The 23,540-nt window shown below is 40.1% G+C and overlaps 1 protein-coding gene across 1 annotated transcript in view; it reads left to right on the top strand.

Annotated features, from left to right (window-relative positions):
- The window catches only part of LOC112112030 (vacuolar protein sorting-associated protein 41 homolog), a 141,657-nt gene that overhangs the window by 39,647 nt on the left and 78,470 nt on the right, over positions 1-23,540 (top strand). The window contains exons 5-7 of the mRNA XM_024207732.1: positions 10,610-10,684; positions 17,685-17,747; positions 18,558-18,623. Of these exons, the coding sequence (XP_024063500.1) occupies positions 10,610-10,684; positions 17,685-17,747; positions 18,558-18,623 (204 nt within the window). The remainder of the gene's footprint in view (positions 1-10,609; positions 10,685-17,684; positions 17,748-18,557; positions 18,624-23,540) is intronic.

Genomic DNA, 23,540 nt, shown 5'->3' with positions numbered 1-23,540 from the left:
CCCCCCCCCCGGCGGCCAGAGCGCCGCGCCGCCGCCCCCCTCCAGGTGCCGCCCCAAGCACCAGCTTGGGTGCCTGGTGCCTGGAGCCGGCCCTGACTGCACCCTCTCCAACCTCCAGTTCAGATGTCACTAACTCTCTTGGAAAATCTGAGCTAGCTAAACTAAAAATGAATATGGTTTCAATCTGTCTCCCGTCCGGTGAGGTGCGGAACATCCTCAAGTCCCGCTGAAGTTGGTTAGATTTGAGGGCACTCAGCACTTCACAGGAGGTGCTCAGCGCTTTTCAGGCTCCGGCCATAATTCTCTATGAATAGCTCTAATGGTGCGAAATATTCTTTGCTTTCCAGTGACTTCATTTTGATTTTTTTTTTAAAAGGTGGGTGCTGAAGCTTCTATTTTATTTTTTTTGTGTTTTATCCTGTTTATCAGAGATGCATGTCTGACAAAAATGTATTTTTGTTGTCATTCTGCATTTTGTGGGAGGCAACATAGCTATTCTCCTTCCTCAAATGTGGACTTCCAAAAATAACACGTCCTCTTGTTGTTTTGGCACATTTTTACAGTCTGATCAGGAAAAGGTATCTTTCTCTCTTGTACCTCCATCACGATCAACTAGCTAGTGAAAACGATATAAAGTATCAGGGAACTAGTACTAAGCCAGTTGTTGATTCTTCCAGTGGTTCAGACATTTAAAACTTAGAAATATTTCAAACTCATTTTCCCAGACCTCCAGTTTCTAATGTTTTTTTAGAAATTGGGAAAGGGGAGGATTTTCTATATAGCCCTTATGTTTTTAACTGCTTTTTCATAGAATCATAGAACTGGAAGGGACCTCAAGAGGTCATCTACGCCAGTCCCCTGCACTTGTGGCAGGACTAATTATCTAGACCATTCCTGACAGGTGTTTGTCTAACCTGCTCTTAAAAATTTCCAATGATGGAGAATAACAGAAACCATAATAAAAAAAAATTCTAATTTTTCTTATATGCTGTAAGCTGGGATTTAGGTACAAGTGATGCAGTTCCTGAGGTGGGTTTAGGGAGAGATGAGTGTCTTGTGTTGCTGAAATGGTCCATAAGCAGGGATGGCAAGCTCTGTAAGGGAGTTCTTTCTACTTTCCTTTGGCCAAACAAAGGGAAGAGTAGATACACTGGAAAACCTTCAGAGTAGCAAAATTGGCAAGAGATTGAACAGTCTACTAAGGAAAGGAGTAGAAGCCCCATTACTTGGTGACATTTTAAAACTAGACTAGTCAAAGCACCCGAAAAATAATAGCTGGAGAAAAATTTTGCACTGTGATGTGCACTTTGACCTCATAGATCTCTACCATCAGTTACTTCTCAAATTACGGATAAACTGTGATTCATAGGACTTCTCACACTTTCCACCCCCGCGGTAAAATGCTACACAGTTCTATGGAATACTTTAATGAGGTCAGGATTGCAAATGTAATCATTAGCCCATTTCTCCAAGTAACTTCAGTCATCCTCAGAGGTATTAGAGCTGAGCTTTGGCTAGTTCTCAAAGTGCAGCTCTTAATTCAAGAGCAGATCAGGAAATTAACATTCTGAGATGAATACTTACTAAAGCTGACCATAATGGGATACCATTATTCTAATGAAAATAATTAGAAGAAAGCAGATTCAGGACTGTTCCTAACTTTTATGGATTTATAACCACTTGCTCTATATTGGGTCATCTTACCTGCTCATATCCTTGATAGCCAGTAACTTCCATTCAGATGTTACCAAAGCCCCTCATCCCCTCACCACACCTCTGTTTGTGAGGCCTTGCTTCCTCTGGTGACATCTCTGTATAATAAATAGGATAGCCAAGAAGTAGAGTTAGACTTAATGGATTTAATCTATGAATCAACCTGGTGGCACCAAAGTTAGACCATGGATGGGAAATCAGGGCTTATAGGTTGGATGTCTTTATTTGACACAGCGCTTCTGGAAAGATGTGGCTCTATGCAATTGTATAGGTCACATGGGCCTAAGGCCATCAGTGTTATAATAGATGAAGGACTTCATTTTGGATCTGTCAGAAATAAGACGGAAGCCAAACTCTGCTAGAAATCAAGCATCAGGCTCTCCAAGTAGATTTATTTCTGATAGTAGTGCCTTGTTTTGTCATCAGGGGTGACTCCAGGCACCAGTGCAGCAAGCGCGTGCCTGGGGCGGCAAGCTGCGGGGGCGGCCTGTCGGTCGCTGTGAGGGCGGCAGTCAGGCGGCCTTCGGCGGCGTGCCTGTGGGAGGTCCGCCAGTCCCGCGGTTTTGGTGGCTATTCGGCGGGTACGCCGAAGCCGTGGGACCGGCAGATCACCTGCAGAAACACCGCCGAAACCGCGGACCACCTGCAGGCATGCTGCTGAAGGCCGCCTGACTGCCATGCTTAGGGCGGCACAAAACATAGAGCCGCCCCTGTTTGTCATTCCTAGGCAGACCTACTGATTATCTAAATCTGCTCCAGATTTAGAGGGATCCCTTGTTAATTTTTCTTTGGATAGTTTTTTGTGCCCGTCGTTGACAAACAAAATTTAAGGAATTCACTGAAATGGAAAATATTGAAATCACTATAGGTTTTTCTGTCTGTCTCACTCTCCCCTAACCCATACTGAGATTTAGACAAACGTTTTCCTATTCATCTTCTCTCTTAGATTTAGACAAACGTTCATGATCTTTTTCTCCCTCTGTCTGCAGATAATTCCCCTCCCTGCAGAAGAAATAATGGCTTATATTGAGTTATTCAGAGCCCCAAACATTGCTACTCTTTTGTCCTCACAATACAATTTCTGAGTTTTTATTTGGAGAATGAAGATGCAAGAACTTTACAAGAAACGCACTTGAGCAAATATTCTCACTTTTTTACAATACCATAATACCAATTATTAATGAAATTTTTTCATTAGAATAATTATTGGATATGGGTTTAATAAATTTATTTCAGATTAAAATTTGAATCTGAAAAATTCAACATACTACTTTCTACCAGTGAAGAACTGCTTATATTTGTAATCCTCATATTTCAAAGTTCATGCCATAGCATGAAGTTTCTCAGATTCTATCAATCGATTGATTTATTGATTGAATGCAAGGTTCTCTCTTTGCTGTAAATTATACTTAAGCCCTGACGTGGCATCAGGATTCACTAGTGTGGTTGCTTGTTCCTGTGCAGAGTCACAGAAGTCAATGACATTCTAGCTACGTAAGATTTGCTCTAGATAGCCCAGTGCATCAAGACTTCAGCGTGGGTATATAAAATGCATGGCTTTGGATTTTTCTTCTTCTTCTAACACAAGTTTTTCAGTACAAGACATTTGGGTGGTAGGAGTACATCCTTGGGTTCAGCTCAACTTACTTAGAAATAGTTGACAACATTCCAAACTCTGGGATTAAATACTGATCTGGTGGGGGAAAGCACTGTTTCTCACTATAACACACGGGGTGGTTGGTCCATTTCTTGGAATGGTGAGAGAGAGTCGTCCAGATTTCCTCCCTTTTCTCCTCCACCATCACTTCACAACCTGGAAAGCACCCAAAAGGAGAGAGCTTTCTACAAGGTAGACTTAATGGAATTCCTTCCGTCACTCCCCGTTGAGGTTACGTAATTTTGTCAAAATGCGCCAGTAGAGAGAATTTACGCAGCCATATTTATGTTTAAGCTGCTTACAGGCATGAACTAACTAATCTTTACAATGCACTAGTTGAAGTGCATATCAGTCTCCTTTATGAATGGGGAAACCAAGGCAGTACCATGAAATGCCCTGCCAGAGCTAGCTTTTTCATCCTGCACAGTGCACAAGGTTTGTATTTCTGGACAGGCCTTTGCTTGATGGCATCATAACTACAGAGGCATTTTGGGGTGCGGGGGAGGGGTTCCTCATTAATCATTTACATTGTGCTAGTCCCTACAGGCCTCAACCAAGTTTGGAAACTATTACAACACATAGTCAATAATGGTTGCTATCCCAAAGAGCTTACAGTGTGAAAGTGGGCTGGCGGTTACCAGGTTGAGAATTAGGATTTCTGTGAATTGCAGGAAATGTATGCATATTTGGTATTATATATGCATCCTAATGCCATGGTATGGGCACAGATATAAACTATTAAAATAATCAAAAGGCACCAGCAGGAGACAAATTGATTTTGTTTTTGAAGATTAAATCTCAGCAACTAGTTGAGGGTTGGCTTTGGATACAGGAACTGACAGTTTTGGGGTTTTTTTTCTTGCCTGTTTAATGGTCTTGTGCTAGCACTGTAGTTGATGCTTGGACCCAGAAATGATAATCATCTTGCATTGCAGAAAGAACTATGAATACTTTTCTTTTGGAAGTGTTTATATGGTACTGAACCTTGGGTTAGGTTGTGTTTTTGTTAAGCTATGAATGGCTTAAGAAAAGTCTTTTTAAAGACTGAATGGAAATGCTGCTTATCTCTGGTGTATTATCAATGGGGGCCTCTTAAAGCTCATTTTACTTTACCATAAGTATGATCGAACACTAGATTGCTTTTCACACCCATAATGTGTGTATTGCTTGCTCACTACCCATGGCTAAAATGCATGAAGTCACAGACAACTATTAAAACGTTTAGATTCTTGCTTGTAAATATTGCATGTCTCACAGAATTCAAGTGAAAGCCAGTCTTATGTTTTTTATTCATTCCACTTCATATCCATGGGGATGCAGCATTTGTGAAAGAATCAATTATCCATTTGTTAGTCAGAGGAGCTTTACAAATTATACATTAGCAGATTGATTTCTCAGGTTCACCATTGGGGGACTGATAGTATAAGGTGGGATGATGATGAGTGTCAAGGGAGGAGGAGTTGCCACAAAGAACACAATTAAAAGAGGCTTTCTGAATGGCCGTGAATTTATTCCTAATTGAAGAGCTGACATAATCCATACTAAGTGTGTTTATTTCAGGCATTTTACATTAGGTAATTGATTATCACATGAGGAGCATTTGTTGGCAGTTACTTGACTTCCTTTCCTTCAAATTTAGGGTTTTGCAAAAGCCTGCATTATATAGAAGATGCCCACTGATCTTTTTTCCTTTCCCTAAACTTTTTTTTCCCCATTAAGGTAACATTTTTTTTGTTTCATAGTGTCAGCTTGGCATTATTGATTTTGAACAGTCAAACTTACTTACATTGTCCAGCATTCCAAACATGTCTCCATCAGAAAGAAAACTGCAGCTAATGGAAATTCAGCTGAAGACACTTCCCCTTCCTGCACGGCAACTAGCACACTTTCTTTATGAAATTCTGATTTTGTTCTGAGGTTAATCATTTCAGTCGAGTCCTTCATAACTGGAGTGGATCCTCCTTCCTGCCAGAGTTAAAGCACACTGCTTTTGTTCCATGTTTTTAAATATTTGGTTTAACATCATTTATATAGTACCATAAGTACGCTTGGTGTTTCATGGTTCCTGTACCAAAGAGTTTACAACCTAAGGACCTGATTCTGCAAACACTTATTATCTGTCATACTTCAAAATATTGTGCCCAGTATGTTTGCGGTGTAGGGCCCGAGCATCACCATTATATTCACTGAATAATATTGGTATTACTAATTTTTGGATTTAAACCTTGCTTCCATTGCTTATAATGTTTGGATTTATAAAAATAGGAAGCAGCTCATAGATTACTAGTTTAATTTTCTTCTCCTTTGAAATCCATCCACTTAAAAAAAAATACCGCAGATTCCACTGGGTAGTCTAATCTTTCTTTCACATTTTAATGAGCTAGCGAATAAATGTCTATTTCCTACCATTGACTAGCTCCTCCTCTTTAACCTTTATGTTCAGTAAAAGTGACAGATTCTGTATAGGGAGTTTGTTCCCTTTCTACTTTAAAAACCTGTCATTAATGCCAGACCAATAAAACTGTTGCATGCACCAGCTGATATCAAGCTTAAACAAATAAAGGAATGCAGCTGTACCTATGTGGTGATGGCTGAGTAAATAAAGACATGTGCATATAGTGTTTTTATTTTATTTCCTGGTCTTTTACATGTGTGACTTTTTTTACTCCACTATAAAATGTAATGAAGAAACTTAGGACTAAGAGGGGGGAAATGTATGACTTCTTTGTGCATTTCTTGTTTGATGAAAAACCAGCATTCTCTACAAACTGTTGACAGAATATGAATATGGCTAAATGCAAACTGAGCCTTGGTTGGTTGGTACATTAATACAGTTTATAAGGCTTCTGATTTAAAAAAAGATGAGTTGGAGTCACTTTTAGAAGTGCATCAGTTTAGATAACATATGTAGCCTTTTGCTATCTAGTCTGAATTGAAGAATTGCTAGTTAACTCTAGGTAAGTTTTGGACGGTTGACAAGTAGAACATAGCTTTGGCAATTGCAGCCTTGATTATTATTTGGTTCTGGACTCTAAAGTTCCTTGTGTTTTGTGTAGGATATCATTTTTTTTAAACTCATTTAAACTCATTGGTAATTCTTTATTTTAAGAAATGTATTTAATAGTCAAACATGACTATTTAAAAAGAATACAACATTTTGAGGTTCCGTGTTTATCACCGCTCACTGACCTCCAGATTACAGTTGTTGAGATTACAAGTAAGGAGAATTTTCCAGTGGCCGGCACCACAAATTTAACTTGATCTTCGAAAAAATCAGTCCACATTCTTTCTCCTTTGTGCATCATCGCCAGTTATAATGTCTTTGCAGTTGAAACTTAGCTGCCAGTTTGGTTGACAAGCAGCAAGTATATCTGATTTTGATTACATCCACTTTGATCTTCTGTAGCTGTAGTCTCTCTGTAGTGCAAATAACAACAATAACTTTTTTGTCATGAAAGCAAACTGAGAATAAAAGACACACACACACACACACACACACACACACACACAGCAGGCATGTTGAGTAATAAGATGCTGGTTTTACACAATAACATATTTAACCATAACCTCACTTTTAGATTAAAATGCTAATGGCTCCAAAGCACAGTGTAAAAATGTGAAGATGTGGAGAACATTGCTAAGTGAAAGAAGAGTCCAAATGCTGGCAAAGTAACCTTGCAAACTTCTACTCACACCAGGCCCTTACGTTAAAGATATTTGGCTTGCTAACTCTCTATTTGGTGCCCTCTAAGCGTGCCTTTGAAAGCATGCCTTGCATCCACCCAAATGTGTCACAAGTGTTTTAGCTACCAGTTTGCTTTGAGCAAAGCTAATTATCGTGTGATACTCCACCGTACCATATTCTACCAGTGCCATGCTCATGTGGGTGGAAATTGCTGATGCTGCAGCTATGCAGAGAATAGTTTCCTTGCCACAATGCACTTGTCACTGCTTATGTAACATATCTGATCTGTTTTCTGGACTCCACTGCGGAGAGAAGATTCATACCTGTACAAATAGTGCTGTGCACACTGTGGTGTTCAGTCACTTGCTGTTTTCACAGTCAGATGCCTCTGAATCTGTTGGTGGCATGTCCAAGAGAAGGCCATGTGGTGGCAGCTGTCATGAGACTGACAAGCGGGCAAAGTTGGCAATGTAGAAAGATGAGGGGATACTGGGACAGCTGAATTCATTCATTACAATTTAGGCTATGACTAGGTGCCTGGCAATGGCCACGGTGGGTATTCTAACATCAAAGAAATAAGGGGATTGAAGGTTCTTTGTAAGAAAGCTGTGGCAATAACAACAGTAGGTCCAGTTCAGGACAGAAAATGTGCCCCTTTCATAACACACTGGACTGAATCTTCAATTCCTATTTCCAAAAAGCCAGAGATGTTTCTGGGTAGCACAGAACATGGAGGAGGCCTGAAGTGGCATTTCTTAGGCCTTGTCTTTAAACAGAGGAAAAGACGACTGCTCTCCTCTTGCTGCTAGCTGAGCAAGAGAAGTTTAGAAAAGCAGTCTCATGGCTGAGTTAAGAGAGGAGAGGATGTTCCTACACTACTGGTGAAGATGCCAGAGACCAAGGCCAGCAGTTGACAGGATTGCTGCAGTGGTTCTGCACTCCCCACACCTGGGACAATCAGCTATGTGTGATATTTGAGGATAACTTTCACCAGCTGGAGTACTGCTTAGGGCCTGGACCACAACAACACTGGCAGGACCAAGTTGTTATCGAGACCTGCGATGAGTGGTATTGGCTGCATAATGTAAGATAAAGGAGACTTTTTTTGTGTGCTGAGGTTGGCACGGGAATGCTGGGGCTATCTACCAGAGTGAGAGCGCAGCTCCCTGTGGAAAAGAGTATCAGTTTGCCCAGTGGTAGTTGGCTCCCTGGAATAGTTGCCCATTGATTTGAGCACTAGTTTGGGTTTAGGAAGCCCATGGGGAGTGATGTGGTGGAAGTTTGTATGGCAATATATTGTGTGCTGCAGGAGGATGTGTTCAGGGTGGCCAGTGTGCCAGAGATCATTCAGGGTTTTGAAACAGTTGGGATTCTTGAACTTAGCTGGAGCTGTTGATGGAACCCATGTGTCCATTCTGTATCCCCTCCCATCCCTAGCCCAGTTGTATATTAATAGAAATGGGTGCTCCTCAAAGATGGGTATGTGGGCCTTCACAGGTCAAAATGGCTGGCGGACATGTACATAAGGTAGGCAGGCAAAGGGCATAATGCGAGAGTTTTTGAAAACTGAGGCACTAAGGGACTCTGATCTCACCTGACAACATTGACATTAATGGTGTGTTTATCCCCATTGTGAATCGTTGCATAACCCTTAATGAAACCATTCACAGAGTACATAAATCTGGAGAGATACTGATTCAACTCTATACTCAGCAGATGCAGAATAGTGATGAAATTTCTGGGAGACTGAGTTGACAGTGGAGATGACTCTCCTTGAATGACCATGTTAGCGATTAATGTAGCAGTTAGGATACTTGCCTGTATTATTTTGCAGAACATATATGAAACCAAAGGTCGTGTCTTCTATGCACACAGGAGTGAGGAGGCAGAGGGGCTTGCAGCAACCTATGCATAGCTGGATAGATAAGTTATTGAATCTGAGGCGGTTACTTAGAGCAGCCTACAATAGGAATGCTGACCTAACCAGAAATACTCTGTGCAGGTGCTTTCCAAGGTAATGATGGAGAATTGGGGATGGGGCAGTGAAGTGAATGTCCCAGAGTTTGATTCCTTTTCCTCATAATTCCTTTAAGCTTCCCAAAGGCTCCCAGAAGTCCTTAAGATATCTCCTGTAGACTGCTGAGCCAGGAACTGTGATATAAGACAGTGTAATTATAACAGCAAGTGTGGACACACAACAACACTGTATCTGAAATAGCATGACTGGCATTAGACACACTACATTACTGCTATCCTGGTAGTGCAATTGCAGATGGTTCCCTTATCTAGTGTAGACACTGCTAAGAGGTAGTTTTTTTTTTTTCCACAAGTGAGTACAATATACAATTCATTTTTACATCAATTTCAGCATTATAGTAAGTGTTTCAGTGAGTGTATTTTGTGTTTGGGCTATTTTAAATTTTCATGACAATTTTGCAGTCTTTTAAAACGTGTAAGGGATCTTGAAAATGGTAGGTGAAGATCCTCAAGTGACAAGAGAAGAAATGAGACATTTGTTTTATTTGTAATTTTGGCAGTACATGGGATTGTGATTGGCATAGTGCACAAGCAAGTTTTACATACACCTCTACCCCGATATAACGCTGTCCTCGGGAGCCAAAAAATCTTACCGCGTTAAAGGTGAAACCGCGTTATATCGAATTTGCTTTGATCTGCTGGAGTGTGCAGCCTCGCCCGCCCCAGAGCACTGCTTTACTGCATTATATCCGAATTCGTGTTATATCAGGTCGCGTTATATCGGGGTAGAGGTGTACTTGAGTATAGACAGATGTGCTTTTACTTGTTGGATTGAAATACTCTGGAGCATATGTATGGTGTTAAATATTTGTACTCAAATGATGTAACGAGTACTCCTGAAGGGAAGAGCAGATGCTTCTCTTAAATTACATACAAAGTGGTGCTGTGTAATCTCAGGGGCTGCAGATAACCATTTTGTTCTATCACAAATAACATGAAAATAAAATCACCATAAATGATTTAATCGTGAGGGCCTCTTCCGAAATTATTTGGTAATGACAAGGTTTAGGTTATGTAGTTTTGTGGTGTTTTGCTTAAATACCTTCTTTTGAAGATCATGTGAAAGGTAGAACTGAAAAAAGTTAGAACGGAGATTTGTAGGGAGAAAATAATTGCTGTTATCACCATGGACCAAACTGGAACAACTGAAAAGCCTTACGATGTAACATTCTTCAACGTGTTCTTAAAAATGTGCTCCATGCCAAGAGAGACTCATAATGAGTGTGTTATACAGGTTCAAAACTATGAGTCTTACAGGTATGGCATTTTACATACATCTCCAAGTCCCTGCAGTAGGTAATTAGGAAAAATGTCAGGTTTCTGGGTTAGGCACAAGGCTAGAAACAAAGATGTATTTTAGCGCTGGTATAGAAAGACCTTTTTATTGTTTCTTGAACTCATGTAGCTAAAACACTAGAGAGATTTTATTGCTTAAATTCTTGGGGGGGGGTAGGGGGGAGAAAGGTATTTGATCATTGATGCAACTTTTTCTTAAAGTTTACATGTTCTTTTTATAGAGCCCAGTGAAGATAAATCAGATCAGCCTGGATGAAAGTGGAGAACATATGGGCATATGCTCGGAAGATGGCAAGGTACAACTAAACCACTTACATATTTAAAGAGGCACCAGCAGTGTTTGTATACTAAACTTTGGGTCTGCATGATATCTGTGCAGTAAATACCCGTGTTAGAAGTAATTTGATCTTCCATTTCAGGAATTGGGCTCACCTATGAATACGCATAATTAAAGTCAAATATATTTTGCACAAATGTGCCTTAGGAAAAGTAATTACAAGAATGTCAATAATGTAACCGGTATTAAGCTGATTAACAGCTGTTGCAGGAGGACATGTCACCTTAATCATTACTGCTGTGCCAGTTATACTTCAGTGACTAGTCTGCTGCTCCTGCAAGACAGTAGTTTAATGCCTTTCTGCTATAAATCCACAAAATTGGATTTTGTGGCATGATTTCTGTGGGCTGCTAGTTTTCATTTTCACACGTTATGAATGTTTCTCTTGAATTATAGAATCTTTTGATAAGCAATCATAGTTTATCAGAAGAATAAAGTGTCTTACAATGGCCACATTAAATAAATGCAAAATCAATATATGTACAGTCCTAAAAAACTGGCACCTACTTCCTAGACTGTGGACATATATCATTCGTTCAGTGTATAACTAACAATTATCATTGCTTCCCTGGAATGTTGAGCTGTGACATTTAGTGGTTTTAGTGATTGATTTTCCACTTATAAGAATCTCTTTTTTTGGTGTTTTAAGTCAGTGGCAGTCTCTTCTAATGTTGGTTTGCAGTGATAAAATTCTAATGCATATGGTGTATTTAAACTTCTCGAAAATAATACTGCTAGTAGACACGGTGCATTAAAAATCAGTTCTTAATATCTGTCTCACTTACTGAGTATAACATGGTTTTCCCTAATCTAATTTGGCGGGGCTTGGTGGTCCTAATCCACTGATCCATTAAGGATCAGTAAATTAAAACTAATGTTGGCTCTTGTGATAGGAAAAAGAGGAAACAAACCCATTTAATTTCTATTTACTTTAAAAAAATGAGTTTTGCTTCTCATGCATGGAGCCAGTTTATATATTCAAGCCTAGTGTTTCTCAAAGATATCTTGATGTTAGTATCTTGACCCAGTAATTGGGATACTAGTGCCTATCAAAAAGGGTTGTGAAATTTTACAGCCTGTGAGAAACTCAGCAAAGGTGATGTAATCTAAGCAAGATAATGGAAGGGTCAGTAATTGTTTAAAGGTAATCATATATGTTGCACTAGTATTGTTGGGTTTGAATGTTTTTGAAAAGAAAAAATAATACACCTTTGTAAGGACTCCTGTGATGTGTCTGTGGATTAGAGTTGAAATAAGAATATAACAGACCGCGGCCTCAAATCATACAAATGTGGTTCACTAAATTAATTTCAATAATTATAAATTAAAAATTTTTAGGAATCTGCAGAAATGCACATACTATAGTCCGAATATTCGGTAAATAATTATTTTCTAATGTGCATTGTAAGACATGGCTTTATTTAGAAAATGTTTATTACTTTGGAAAATGAATTATGTTTTAACCAGGAATCTAGGTCAAGCTTTTGTTCCTGTAACTCCAAATGCTCATTCGCAGATACAATTATGCAATACATAAAAGACTGTATAAGCCTCTGTCTCACAATCCAGTTCTGCTTCTGGCACATTTCTAGTTAAGAGTTGAAATATGCGTGCTATATTGAGCACTTTTCTTCTTGAAGACCAGGAACATTATATCTCCCCACATTGAGCATTGAGATGTCCATCTGGAGCCTTCCAAGGTTAGGAAGCTTCAGAAGTCAAACGTTTTTGAGCTTGTCCCCAGAAGAGTTATTGACCTATAAAGGAATCCAAAGAACAATAGGGTGAATAATGCAATGTGCGCAGGAAAAAAATAAATCAAACCATAGACAATCTATGCAACTTGCTTTGCCTCTTTTTCACCATTTTACTTAACACTACTCTTGTCCCTCAGCAGTGGGGCAGTATGAAAAATACAACTACAACTATTATTAATATTTTATTTTTATGACAGTAGCTTTTAGAATCCTCAACCAAAGTTAGGTGCTGTTCATACATGTAGCAGAAAATAGTCCGTCCCCAGAAGGCTTTGCTATCTAAGTTCCTGATCCTACAAAGGCTTAGACACATGCTTAACTTTACACACTACGAGTCGTTTCATTGACTTCAATGGGACGACTATCACTGTGCAAAATTTTACAGTGTTTACAGGATCATAGCTAAGTAGACAAGACAGACAAAGGGGTGTCCGCCTTGTCTTTTACTTAGATAATAAGCTTTTTGAGGCAAGGTGTTTCTTTTTGTTACTTGTTTGTACAATGCTTGTCATAATGGAAGCCTGGTCCATTGCTGGGGCTCCTATGCACTATCCCAATAACAATTAACAATAATTATTATCATTGTTTTCTCTATTTCACATATGGGGAACTGAGGCACAGAGAAAGTGACTTGCCCAAGGACACATAGGAAGTCTGTAGCAGAACTGGAAATTCATCTTAGTTTTCCTGAGTCTTAGTTTCCTCAGTCAGCCAAGCTTCAGCTAGTTTCCCATAGCTCCAACCTTTACAGGAGACCTGGCTAGAAAGTACTTATAGAGCTCCATCTCCTCCCGACTGCTAATTTTGTAGGTACAAAACATATATGCAGATGATAAAGTCAATAAACATATTTACCAAAAAATTTGATTCTGTTGAATCAGCTTCAGCTATAAAAGAAAATGCAACAAAGAACAATCTCTATGGATTTTGAACCAGCTACAGAATCTCTCTAGATTTTGAACCAGCTACAGTGCCTCAAGTATTCTTTATTAATTAATGAACAGGTATAGACTTATAGGCAGTCCCTGGTAAAGATTTTGCATAAGGTGAAGAATGTATTTTCCCCAGACATGAGTCAATCTGCATAGAGTAGAGGAGTATGATTCATTTTCTGAGGGAAGACTGAGATGAGCTGCTCTGTCGCTTCTGTATTCCTCTAAATTATATACTTTATTTTTCTTCACCATTTTTCCTTCTTTACTTCTCCCACCCTCAACCTGGCATTGGGCCAGCCTTTGTGACTGAGGAAGGGCACTGGCCCTGAGTTAGTCATAGAAGTCAGAGGAGAGCAATGAAATATTTCCAGGCCCACCTGACCTGGTATCAGTGAGCATTCTAGAGCTAGAGTCTCAGACTTGAAACCCAGACATAAATCAACTGAACAACTACATCTGGAAGCACTGGATTGTCAATCCAGTCCTTCCAGATGTAGTTGTTCAGTATTGTCAATCCAGTCCTTTTTACCCATTTAAGTATAAGGGACCATGTATTGGGATACTTAAGGCCCAGAAAGTGAGTCTAAAATCAGATATAGAGATACTGTGTGTCTATAAAATCCGATACAGAGGCTTTGTGAAACATAATGGTCTCCCATTGTGGGATGCCTTTTAGACTACCTAAAAATGTGATAAACTGAGTGGAGACAGAAGGTAGAACTGGATAAATCCAATATAGCTTTGTAATTTGAAAAGAATCACTTTCTCTTTGTAGAATAAAAGACATTAAGGAGTAATAAACTGATCTGTAGGATCCCCTGAGTAAACATAATATACGTTTTATAATGTGGGGTTATTTTCCCTTTCGTTGACTGGATCCATTTTACTTCCAAATTCTGAAAAAATATAAATGTTGAAAACATGTATCACTGTGTGCATGGGCACACAGTGCTACATATTTATTGGAGCTGTTATAATTCTAGCAGCTACTGCTGATGTTAATTTTGGTTATTCGGTTTTAATTAATTTAAGAAGCGTGGTGTGTGGTTCTTTTTTAAAGAAATATACAGGCTGATTTGTCAGATGGGTAAGAGATTCTTATGTTTTAACCTCTTATTTTTCCTCCCTTCTCCTTGGTCTCCTTCCCTTCCTCTGCCTGCATCTGATTATTTTGTTTATTCTGTTGAATCTGAGGTGCTATGCCAATTGACCAAAAATACCCTCCCCACCCCCAAAATAACCTCCATCCCCAAAGATTATTGTAGGTGTAGAGTCAATCTCAATTTGAATATCACCCATTCGTCTCTACCAGTGGCCCCCAAACTGTCGGGCACATTCCCTAGGGGGCATGGAGGAATGTTCGGAGGGGGAGGGTTGTTGCGCAGCAGGGCCCAGGCCAGCCCCCACAGGGGGTGGGAGGGAGTGCCACCCATTCTGCTCTGCGCCCAGCCACAACCCCGCTCTGCCCCCATCCCAGCTCTGGCCCTAGCCTCAGCTCCACTCTGCCCTCTGCTCCGCCCCCAGGCCAGCTCTGCCATCATTCCCTCTCCATCCCCAGCTCTGCCTTCAGCCCAAGCTCCTCTGCTGAGGAAGCCTTGGCTATACAGTAATGGATTGAGGGCGTGGACACTGGTGAGGGGGAGCGTAACAGGAAAAGTTTGGGCACCACTGGTCTGTACAGTTCACTGGCTGACTTCCATCATCGCAGACTTATGGTGCTTCTCTCTGTCTCCAAATAACATCCAAGCCTCCGGAGCAGTATCTTGGCCCCAGTTAGTATGTAAAACACTCTTTAAGGCTATGTTTGCACTACAAGCGAGGGGTGTGATTCCCCTGCTCGTGTACATATGCTTACGCTAGCTCTCATTGAGCTAGTGCAAGTATAAATAGCAGCATAGCCGCAGTAGCCCAGGTAGCAGAGCACAGGCACGACTGAGCTGTGTCAAGTACAACCTCCCCTGAAATCGGTGGGTAGGTACTCTGCATGGCTCAGCCATGCCTCTGCTGCTGCTGACTGTGCTATCGTAGCTGTGCTGTTTATTTATATTCATGCTGTCTTGATGAGAGCTAGCTCAAGTGTGTGTACAGGAGCGGGGGAATCACAACTCTAGCTCTTAGTGTTGTCTCGTAGCATGAGTAGATATTCCTGGAGACATACGGAACTAAAGTTCCTTTGGCTCGTCACTGGTGGCTGTCCAGCTTTATTCTAAAGATCCTGTTACTTTTTTCTGAAAGATTCCTAAGGGGCAACTACAGTCATAAAAGACAGAAATGAAAAAGCCAGTGAGATAATTGAGTCCATTTCCTTGAACATGCAGAATAAAATCTGTTGATAGGGTTGTGTGTCTTGGAAAACTAGGGTCTGATGTCCAAGTCTGTATGTACACTGTTGCTGCTTATTTGCCTACACAGTGATTGTTAAATATTACTGTTGTTTGCTCCTTGTTTACAAGATAACCACACCCTGAGCTAAATAAACTTGGACTAAGTTAATTAGCCCAAACAGTGTATAAGAAAATGCCATGGTCCAGAAGAGCATCTCTTGAACAGACTGGTAAATATATTTTTACTGGAGGGCTCAAAGACTCATTCTGTTGTTGGCATATGTGTCCTGAGCATCTCCTTTATCCCTCCACTTGAAATGTATGGGGGTCTCAAGTGTGTCTGATGCTTGCTAGAAGCAGGGAGGAGAGTCTGTTACAGCTTCTGGCCCCCAAATCTACAGAGTCGAAATAAGTATCCCCAAGTACATGTGCACCCTTTTCCTCTTTCTCTAGCCAGGCCGGGGTAGTACCTCTTACAAGGACTTAAGATAATGTTTTCATTTTCCATTCATACCATTTTATGTTGTCTTTATCCACATTTCTCCAGGAATATTTTTCACCTTTCATTCACATGATCATTGACACCATTATTTAGATAGAACAAAACAGAAAGATAGAAGATTTATCTTCATTGCAAAAATAATTTCTGTTGCATTCATGGCTTCGATTATTCTCATCTATTCTTTAAAGAAAAGAAAACATTTTTCTGTTCTTAAAACCTATTAAACATCTTTACTGTCATTAATATAGTTTTGTTTGCTGTAGCTGTATGTAGTGTGCTTGGCTCTGATTGAAGGAGAAAATTATTGTATATAGTTGCAACTGCAGAGGTGACTACCAACAGATTTACCAACAGTTACCTCAACTCACTAGAAGAGGAGAGGGACCTTTTCACAGAAGGAATACCTAAGTGTAAGGAGAAAAAACATAGCACTGCTGGATGCTTTTAGGAAAGGCCATTAAAATTGTGGTGTTTAGGGCATGTCTACACTACACAATTAAGTTGACTTAAGTTTGGTTGACCTACAGCCACCACAGTAATTAAATCGGCTGTTCGTGTTCACACTACCCTCCTCCTGCTGGTGGTGCGTGTCCTCACCAGGAGCACTTCCACCAACTTAAGTGGGGCATTTTGGGGGCTGACAGCCCAAGCTCTCAACTGGAGCCCTGCCACCCAGGACTGACCACTGGAGCTGTCGCCCAGGATGACCGCCAGAGCCGGGCTGTCCAGGATGGCAGAGCTGACAGCTCGGGCTGTTAAAGGCCACAGCAGTCAATGTAAGCAATGCAGTGTCTAAACAGGCACTGTGTTGACCTAACTACATCGACCTAAGTGCTATGCCTCTTGCAGATGTGGAGTTATTAGGTTGGTGTAGTGTGCAGCAACATTGTAGTGTATATGCTTACAGAGTTAGGTTGACGTAAGTTGCCTTATGTCAACCTAACTCTATCGTGTACACTAGGCCTTAGATTTCATGCTAGTTTTGCTTTATAGTCCAGAGGAGATTTTTGGAGACTTGAAGGATTCTAAGAAGCATCTCTGAAGCTGAACTGTATTAACCTTAAAAAAAAAAAAAAAAAAAAAGGCACTTAGCTTTTCAGAAAAAAAAAGCTTTTAATATATGTTCCATTGAGTTTTATTAAGAATATGTGAATGCTTTTCATATCTATTAAATTAGTATCTGTTTTAACAGAAGTGATCAGCCTAAAGCAAAAAGAACTCTTATTTTTTGTGGTGCTTGTAAAACCTAATTGCAAAGAAGCACTCTGGTACTGTTTAGTTTCATAGGAGACCTTAATGGAATCCAAGGAAGTTTCAGATAATTCTGAATTGTTAAGTGTACTGCATTGTTTTAATCATGTTAGGCCATTAGCGTTTTCATTCACCTCTCAGTGTTTGTCAGAGTGATTATTATGTGATTTGATTTTAACTGTCTCTTTAGGTGCAGGTATTTGGATTATATTCAGGAGAAGAATTTCATGAAACATTTGACTGTCCTATTAAAGTAAGTACTTATTTAATCCTTAACAAGTACATTATTGGTGCTTTCAATAAAATAAGGGTCACACTGATTCTGTTGCTTAAAAAATACTAGTTCTTTGCCTTAATGTTATTTAAATCGCTAGAAAATAGTCATCTGTCCCAGTCCAAAAGCTTTTGAGCTGGTTAGGTTGGGGAAAAGCTGATCTTGATTTTGTACAGTCTAGAGTATTATTGACTTTTTTAAAATACAAAAAGCAAAGCATGAGGGGGAAATTGTCAGGTTTCAGTTGTTTCCTGTCTTAACCTATTCCTCTCTGTGTAGATCTGCGATTATAAATTTTGATGGTTCTGATAAGTGCTAGGTCAATATTTTTGAATTGATTAGGATCTTAAATCTATCCTGGGATCAAGTGGTGGGTGATGGTGTCCCAATGATGATGCCCTCTGTAGTAAGGGAAAACCTCAGTTATGCTCCTCGTATCATAGACAAATTGGCTGTCAGAGAACAGCAAGAGTAGGGTTGCGTGAAGAACCAAGTGGCTTTTTCTTGGCGGGAAAGAGGGCAGTTCTTTTGGTGTAAGTTTTTGTTTTATGGAAGAGAACCGTGATAACATTTTTCCAGCAATACTGAGTTTTGGCCACTTGGGAGCTTCCATGACATCTTAATGCAAATCCATTTTTCATCTCTCTACCTAGTAAAAGAGGTACAGCTGTAACAGTCCATAATGGGCGAAGGTTGCATAGTGTGACAGTTGATAGAGCATCAATGTTGCAATTTAACAGATAAACAAATACTTCAACAATTATACTTTTTCTCCCGCTTTAAACACAGATTGTTGCTGTCCACCCTCAGTTTGTAAGATCCCACTGCAAACAGTTTGTAACGGGAGGAAAAAAGGTAAGCTATCTCAATATTATAGATGACTTTACATCTTCTCTTCCCTTCCTCTTACATTTATGGATTCCTCTGTTAAAATAAATATATATAAATATATTAAAAAAATTACTAAATGTATCGATTTGAAAACCTAGAAGAGAGAAGCAATTTTTTCCTTCTCTTTAGCCATTCTTTCAGAAAAACAAAACAAAAATACATAAGGTTAAGCCTTGGAGGGAAAAATTAGCACTTCTTTTTTAAATATGAAGGACACTTTAATGATTTAAAAACCAGGACTAAGACAAATAATAATAAAAAAAGTTTTATGTTCTGACAAAATGTTGATGAGAATAATTGGACTTCATGGGCCAATTTCTCTTCATACCTCCAACCCTTTGACATGAAAACAGAATTTGGCTCATAGTGTTATCTTCTGTGGTATATATTATTTTCTGGCTCTGTTCCTTTCCTGTATGAATAAAAACAACGTATGCCAAACTGGGTCATAGTACATTTGTCCTTTAAGTCAGTCTTGGGTTTTCATTTTTGTGCTTTAATGGAGTACGTAATCACTTGTGAGAGAGAATTTAGGCCCCTTAGTTTTAAACTTCTTTGTGTGTCAAGGATGGACTTTTTTGTCTCTTTTGTACCCCTTGGTTCCAGGCAATTTGGTCTTTCTAAAGTTAATACTAAGATGTTTCATTCCTCACCGACCAAATCATTGTCCATAAATTCCAGAATTGACCCTATATCATTCAGTGTACAGGAAAAAAATATTAAAACAGTGCAACATGATGATTAGTTACGTTCATGTAGCCATTTATTGTGACCCTTTCTTTTGAATTAAAAATGAACATTTACAGTTTTAGATTCATCAAACTGTATCTGCCTTGCCAGATGACACAGCAGTTTTAGTGCCGCTAATAACCTCTTTTCCATCAGCAGTACAATTTATTACTATTACTCATTATTTAAAATAAATAAAATAGCTATGATGTGAATGGTTAAGCCAGCTTTAAGATTAGTGGTTCCCAAACAGCACCCTCTAACCTAGCACTGCAACCCGAATCCCACCTTGGTGCAGAGCGGAGGCAGGGTGTGTGGAGGGCTTGGAGAATGAGCGCCCTCCACACTTAGCGTGCAACGGCAGCTCCTGTTCCACAGGGCTGGGCCTGGTTCCCCACTCAGGGCATTGCAACTTGGCGCAAGGGGTCATAACGTCACTGCAGGTTTGGCCTGGCTGCCCCTTCAGGCCAAGTTCAAGTGAATGGCGCTGCAGCCCACAGTGGGGAGCCAGGCCCAGCCCAGCGTGGTGTGTGTGAGGTGGGGTTGGTCTCCAACCTTCTCTTCCCCCTGCCTCCCCTCCCCCAGGCCTCCCCTCCACACTGGGCCCACAAACCATCTAGAACCTTCATGTGACCCACTGGTGGGTCACAACCCACCATTTAGGGTCCACTGCTTTAGATAATGCACATCAATGGACGTCTCTCCCAACAACCAAGTTGTCAAGCGATTGAGTGGTGGTAATGCTGATCTGAAGAGAGAAACTGGGAATTCATAGAATGAGGAAGCTCTGTCAGGTGGTAAAATAACTTGGATTCACCTGATGCTGAACGGAAAAAACCATCAGGGATTTAACACATCTCTTTGGTTATCTTTGATTACTTGACAGGCTGTTTTATATTCTGCCCTCTGGGAGATGGTATACTGATTCCTAATGCATGCCCACTTCTCCCCTCTTCCTATTCATTTTTTGCTGAGAAAAAACTTTCCTCTTCAGGAAAACTTTAACTGACGTTTTAGCATACGATATTTAACATTATAATAAAAAAAAGCCCTAGAAATTTGTAATTTTCGCCTATTAATGTATGTATGTATTTTTTAAAATCCTGTAATTAAATTTAAGATTTTTGCCCAACACAAAAAATGCAGTCACGCTGTGCACTTAGTCTTTGCAAAATCATACCCAGCTCTGTAATGAGCTCTGAACAGACAGGCCCTACACAATTGGATCTTAATCTGTTGCACGTTCGGGTTAAAGCAGAGATGGCATGCAATACCAACACTATTAGGGTAGTCCCATTAGTTTTGGCAGAACCTTTCGTTTACCCCCAACCCCCAAATGTAGCCTTTCAGATATGAAGAAAACTATTTCAGTATGACCAACTGCCATGTTACCTGTTGAGTAGCATATAGAAATAATAGTTTTGAAAATCATGAAATGCCCCCATCCATCCCTGCAGAATTTTAACTCTGGTACCTAATAATAGTTTATATGCTAACATCTTTAAGTCTTTCACTACTGATCATTTGAGCAGAGATCCAGCTGTTGAAGAAAGACTTTGCATGGAGTACTCCCACTTTTTTTCATTCTCTTCTAGTTATATTATACATAGGCTTGAAAGGATTAGATTTGTATCAGTAAATGTTGATAAATGTTGTTTTCACCATATACACACAAACCAAAAATATTTCCATAGAGAATTGAAATTTACAGGTAGGCAAAGTAAGAAAAATGATGCTTGAGAACCTATTAGATTTTGATTTCAAGCCATGTATTTTGTATATTTTGACATATGATTTGGACAATTTGTGTTTTATTGGTTATAAAGTTTTAACTTTTTGAATCTCAGCGTCTGCTGTCATTAAATAATTATTGTCTGACTCCCTACCCATTGACTGAACCCTCATCATTTCCCTCAACTGTGAAAATTTAAATAGATGAAAATAGAAAAATAGAAAAAAATAGAAAAAAATGCTTAAAACCCATAATATTGCACAGCTGTGAAAATTTAAATAGATAAAAATACAAACATGCCTGATATTATAAATTATATAATCCTAAAAATTGAATTCTGCCAAGCCTGATTATTCATATAGTCATTTCAGACAGAGTGAAGGATGTTTACCATTTGAATGCTTGCACATGTCCCTTCTATTTAAGGTGTCTGCAAGCCAGTGTGCCAAAGCCAGAGATCTGTGCTTGGCCATGCTGCTAGCCGAGGGCATAAACAGGTGAATTGCCCTGAACACCCTCAGTTCCTTCTCACCACCTGCAGTCGGTAGTTGGAGCATGTGTCCTTGTTGTACTCTTTCCCGTTTTGCCTTTAGATAAAATGTTTCTAGATTTTATTGTTGTAATTAGTTATAGTTAGCGGTACTCATTTTAGGAACATTTTTGTTTCATTTTGTTTGAGCTTTAAGCTTGAACAGGGGCATGCCTAAGATCATGGGTTTTAAGCTCTGTTCTGAATGTAACAAATCCGTGCCTGTCAGTGATCCTTACTCCCGCTGCTTTAAGTGTCTGGAGAAGGACATGTGAGACATAAGTGCCCTATCTGTAGGAGGGGGTTAAGACTAGGGGTAAGAACTGGAGGGACGTTTGATTAACACATCCTAATGATGGCAGCTTGGTGCCCATCCTTGGCACCTAGCTGTTGGTACACAGAGGTTCACACTGTACTCCATCTCTGAGCGTACCGCCAGGTTTGGTGACATCTCTGTGTTGTTGAGAAGATACGATTCTCTGTCTCCATTACCGCACAAGCAGCAGCAGCAGAAGTCGAACGCTTCAACCTCTTCTAACAAGAAGAGGCCCTCTTCTCTGAGTGCTAAGTCCCTGACAGAATCAGACAAGAAGATGGATACCAAGTTTAGAACTAAGTCAGCTCCAGATAGGTGCTCCCTGGTGCTTCTTAGCTATAATCATCTGGCATTCTAACCAAAGTGCGACATAATAGACAAAGGAGGATTTGTCCTTTTGAAGGCCCAAATTTATTTTCAAAGACAGGTGAGGTTCTGCATTCTCTTAAAGATTCTACAGCAGTCTTAAAGTCTTCGGGCATATACACTCTAGTCCAGCTTATCTTGCAGGATAGAATAGATAGCTCTGCTGGACCTATCTAGACCATATGACTCTATCACCTTCTCCTCTGCCATTTGCTACCTACAAACAGTCTGTAGCACTGAAACAGTCTATTTGATTCCTTAGTTGAGGCCAGCATACCACTCACTCTGATTTTCCCTTCCCTTTGGGAGTAGGTTGTTCCACTTCATAAGTGCTTGGACTCACATTACAACAGACTGGTGGGTTCTAAGCATGGTGGAACTGGCATGTATCCTGCAATTTACCTCTGTTCTCACTTCCCACCCACCATCCACATCCTTTTTCCGGGATGATTCTCAAGAGAGTGTTCCAATTCAAAAAATTCAGTCTCTGATACAGTTAGTGGCCACAGAGGAAGCACCTCCTCAACATCAGGGAAAGGGATTCTATTCCAGTTTATTTTCTCATTCCAAAGTCCAAGGGAAGCCACAGACCTAATTTAAACCTGCAAACCCCCAACAAATACATAAAAAAGATAGTTTTGTGTGGTTATCCTAGAATCTATTATCCCATTCTTAGACCGCAGTGACTGGTTCTCTGCCCTCTGCTTTAAAGGGTGCCTATTTCTGTGTGACTATTCACCAGAGTCGCAGGAGGTTTTTGTTATAGCAGATGTTCATTAGCAGTTTATGGTCCTCCCCTTCAGCCTGTCGTCAGCACCTCGAGTCTTCACAAAGTGCATGGCAGTGATTGTAGTGCATCTCAGGGCTGTTGATCAACAAGGACAAATCACTTCTTCCTGTGGAGAGAGCTGATTTCATAGGAGCGGTTCTCGACTATCACAGCGAGAGTATATTTCACTGAGGCCAGGTTTCAGGTGATAGTCAACCTGTACAGGGACTTAAAGGGTTGTCCCCATACAACAGCAAGGAATTACCTGAGACTTCTAGGCAACATGGCAGCTTGTACATATGTGCTTCAACATGCAAGATCTCACCTCAAAGTTATGCAGAGGTGGTTGAAGTTGTTCTACCACTACCCTCATGATCCAGCGGAGATGTTGACTCTCCATACCAGGAAGTGTTTTGTCGTCACTGGATTGATGGCTAGAC

This window comes from Terrapene carolina, unplaced genomic scaffold, assembly GCF_002925995.2.
Source record: "Terrapene carolina triunguis isolate 2854851 unplaced genomic scaffold, T_m_triunguis-2.0 Scaffold179, whole genome shotgun sequence".
NCBI lineage: Eukaryota > Metazoa > Chordata > Testudines > Emydidae > Terrapene > Terrapene triunguis.
Note: the sequence above shows the minus strand (reverse complement) of the source record. Positions and strands in the feature narration are given on the sequence as shown.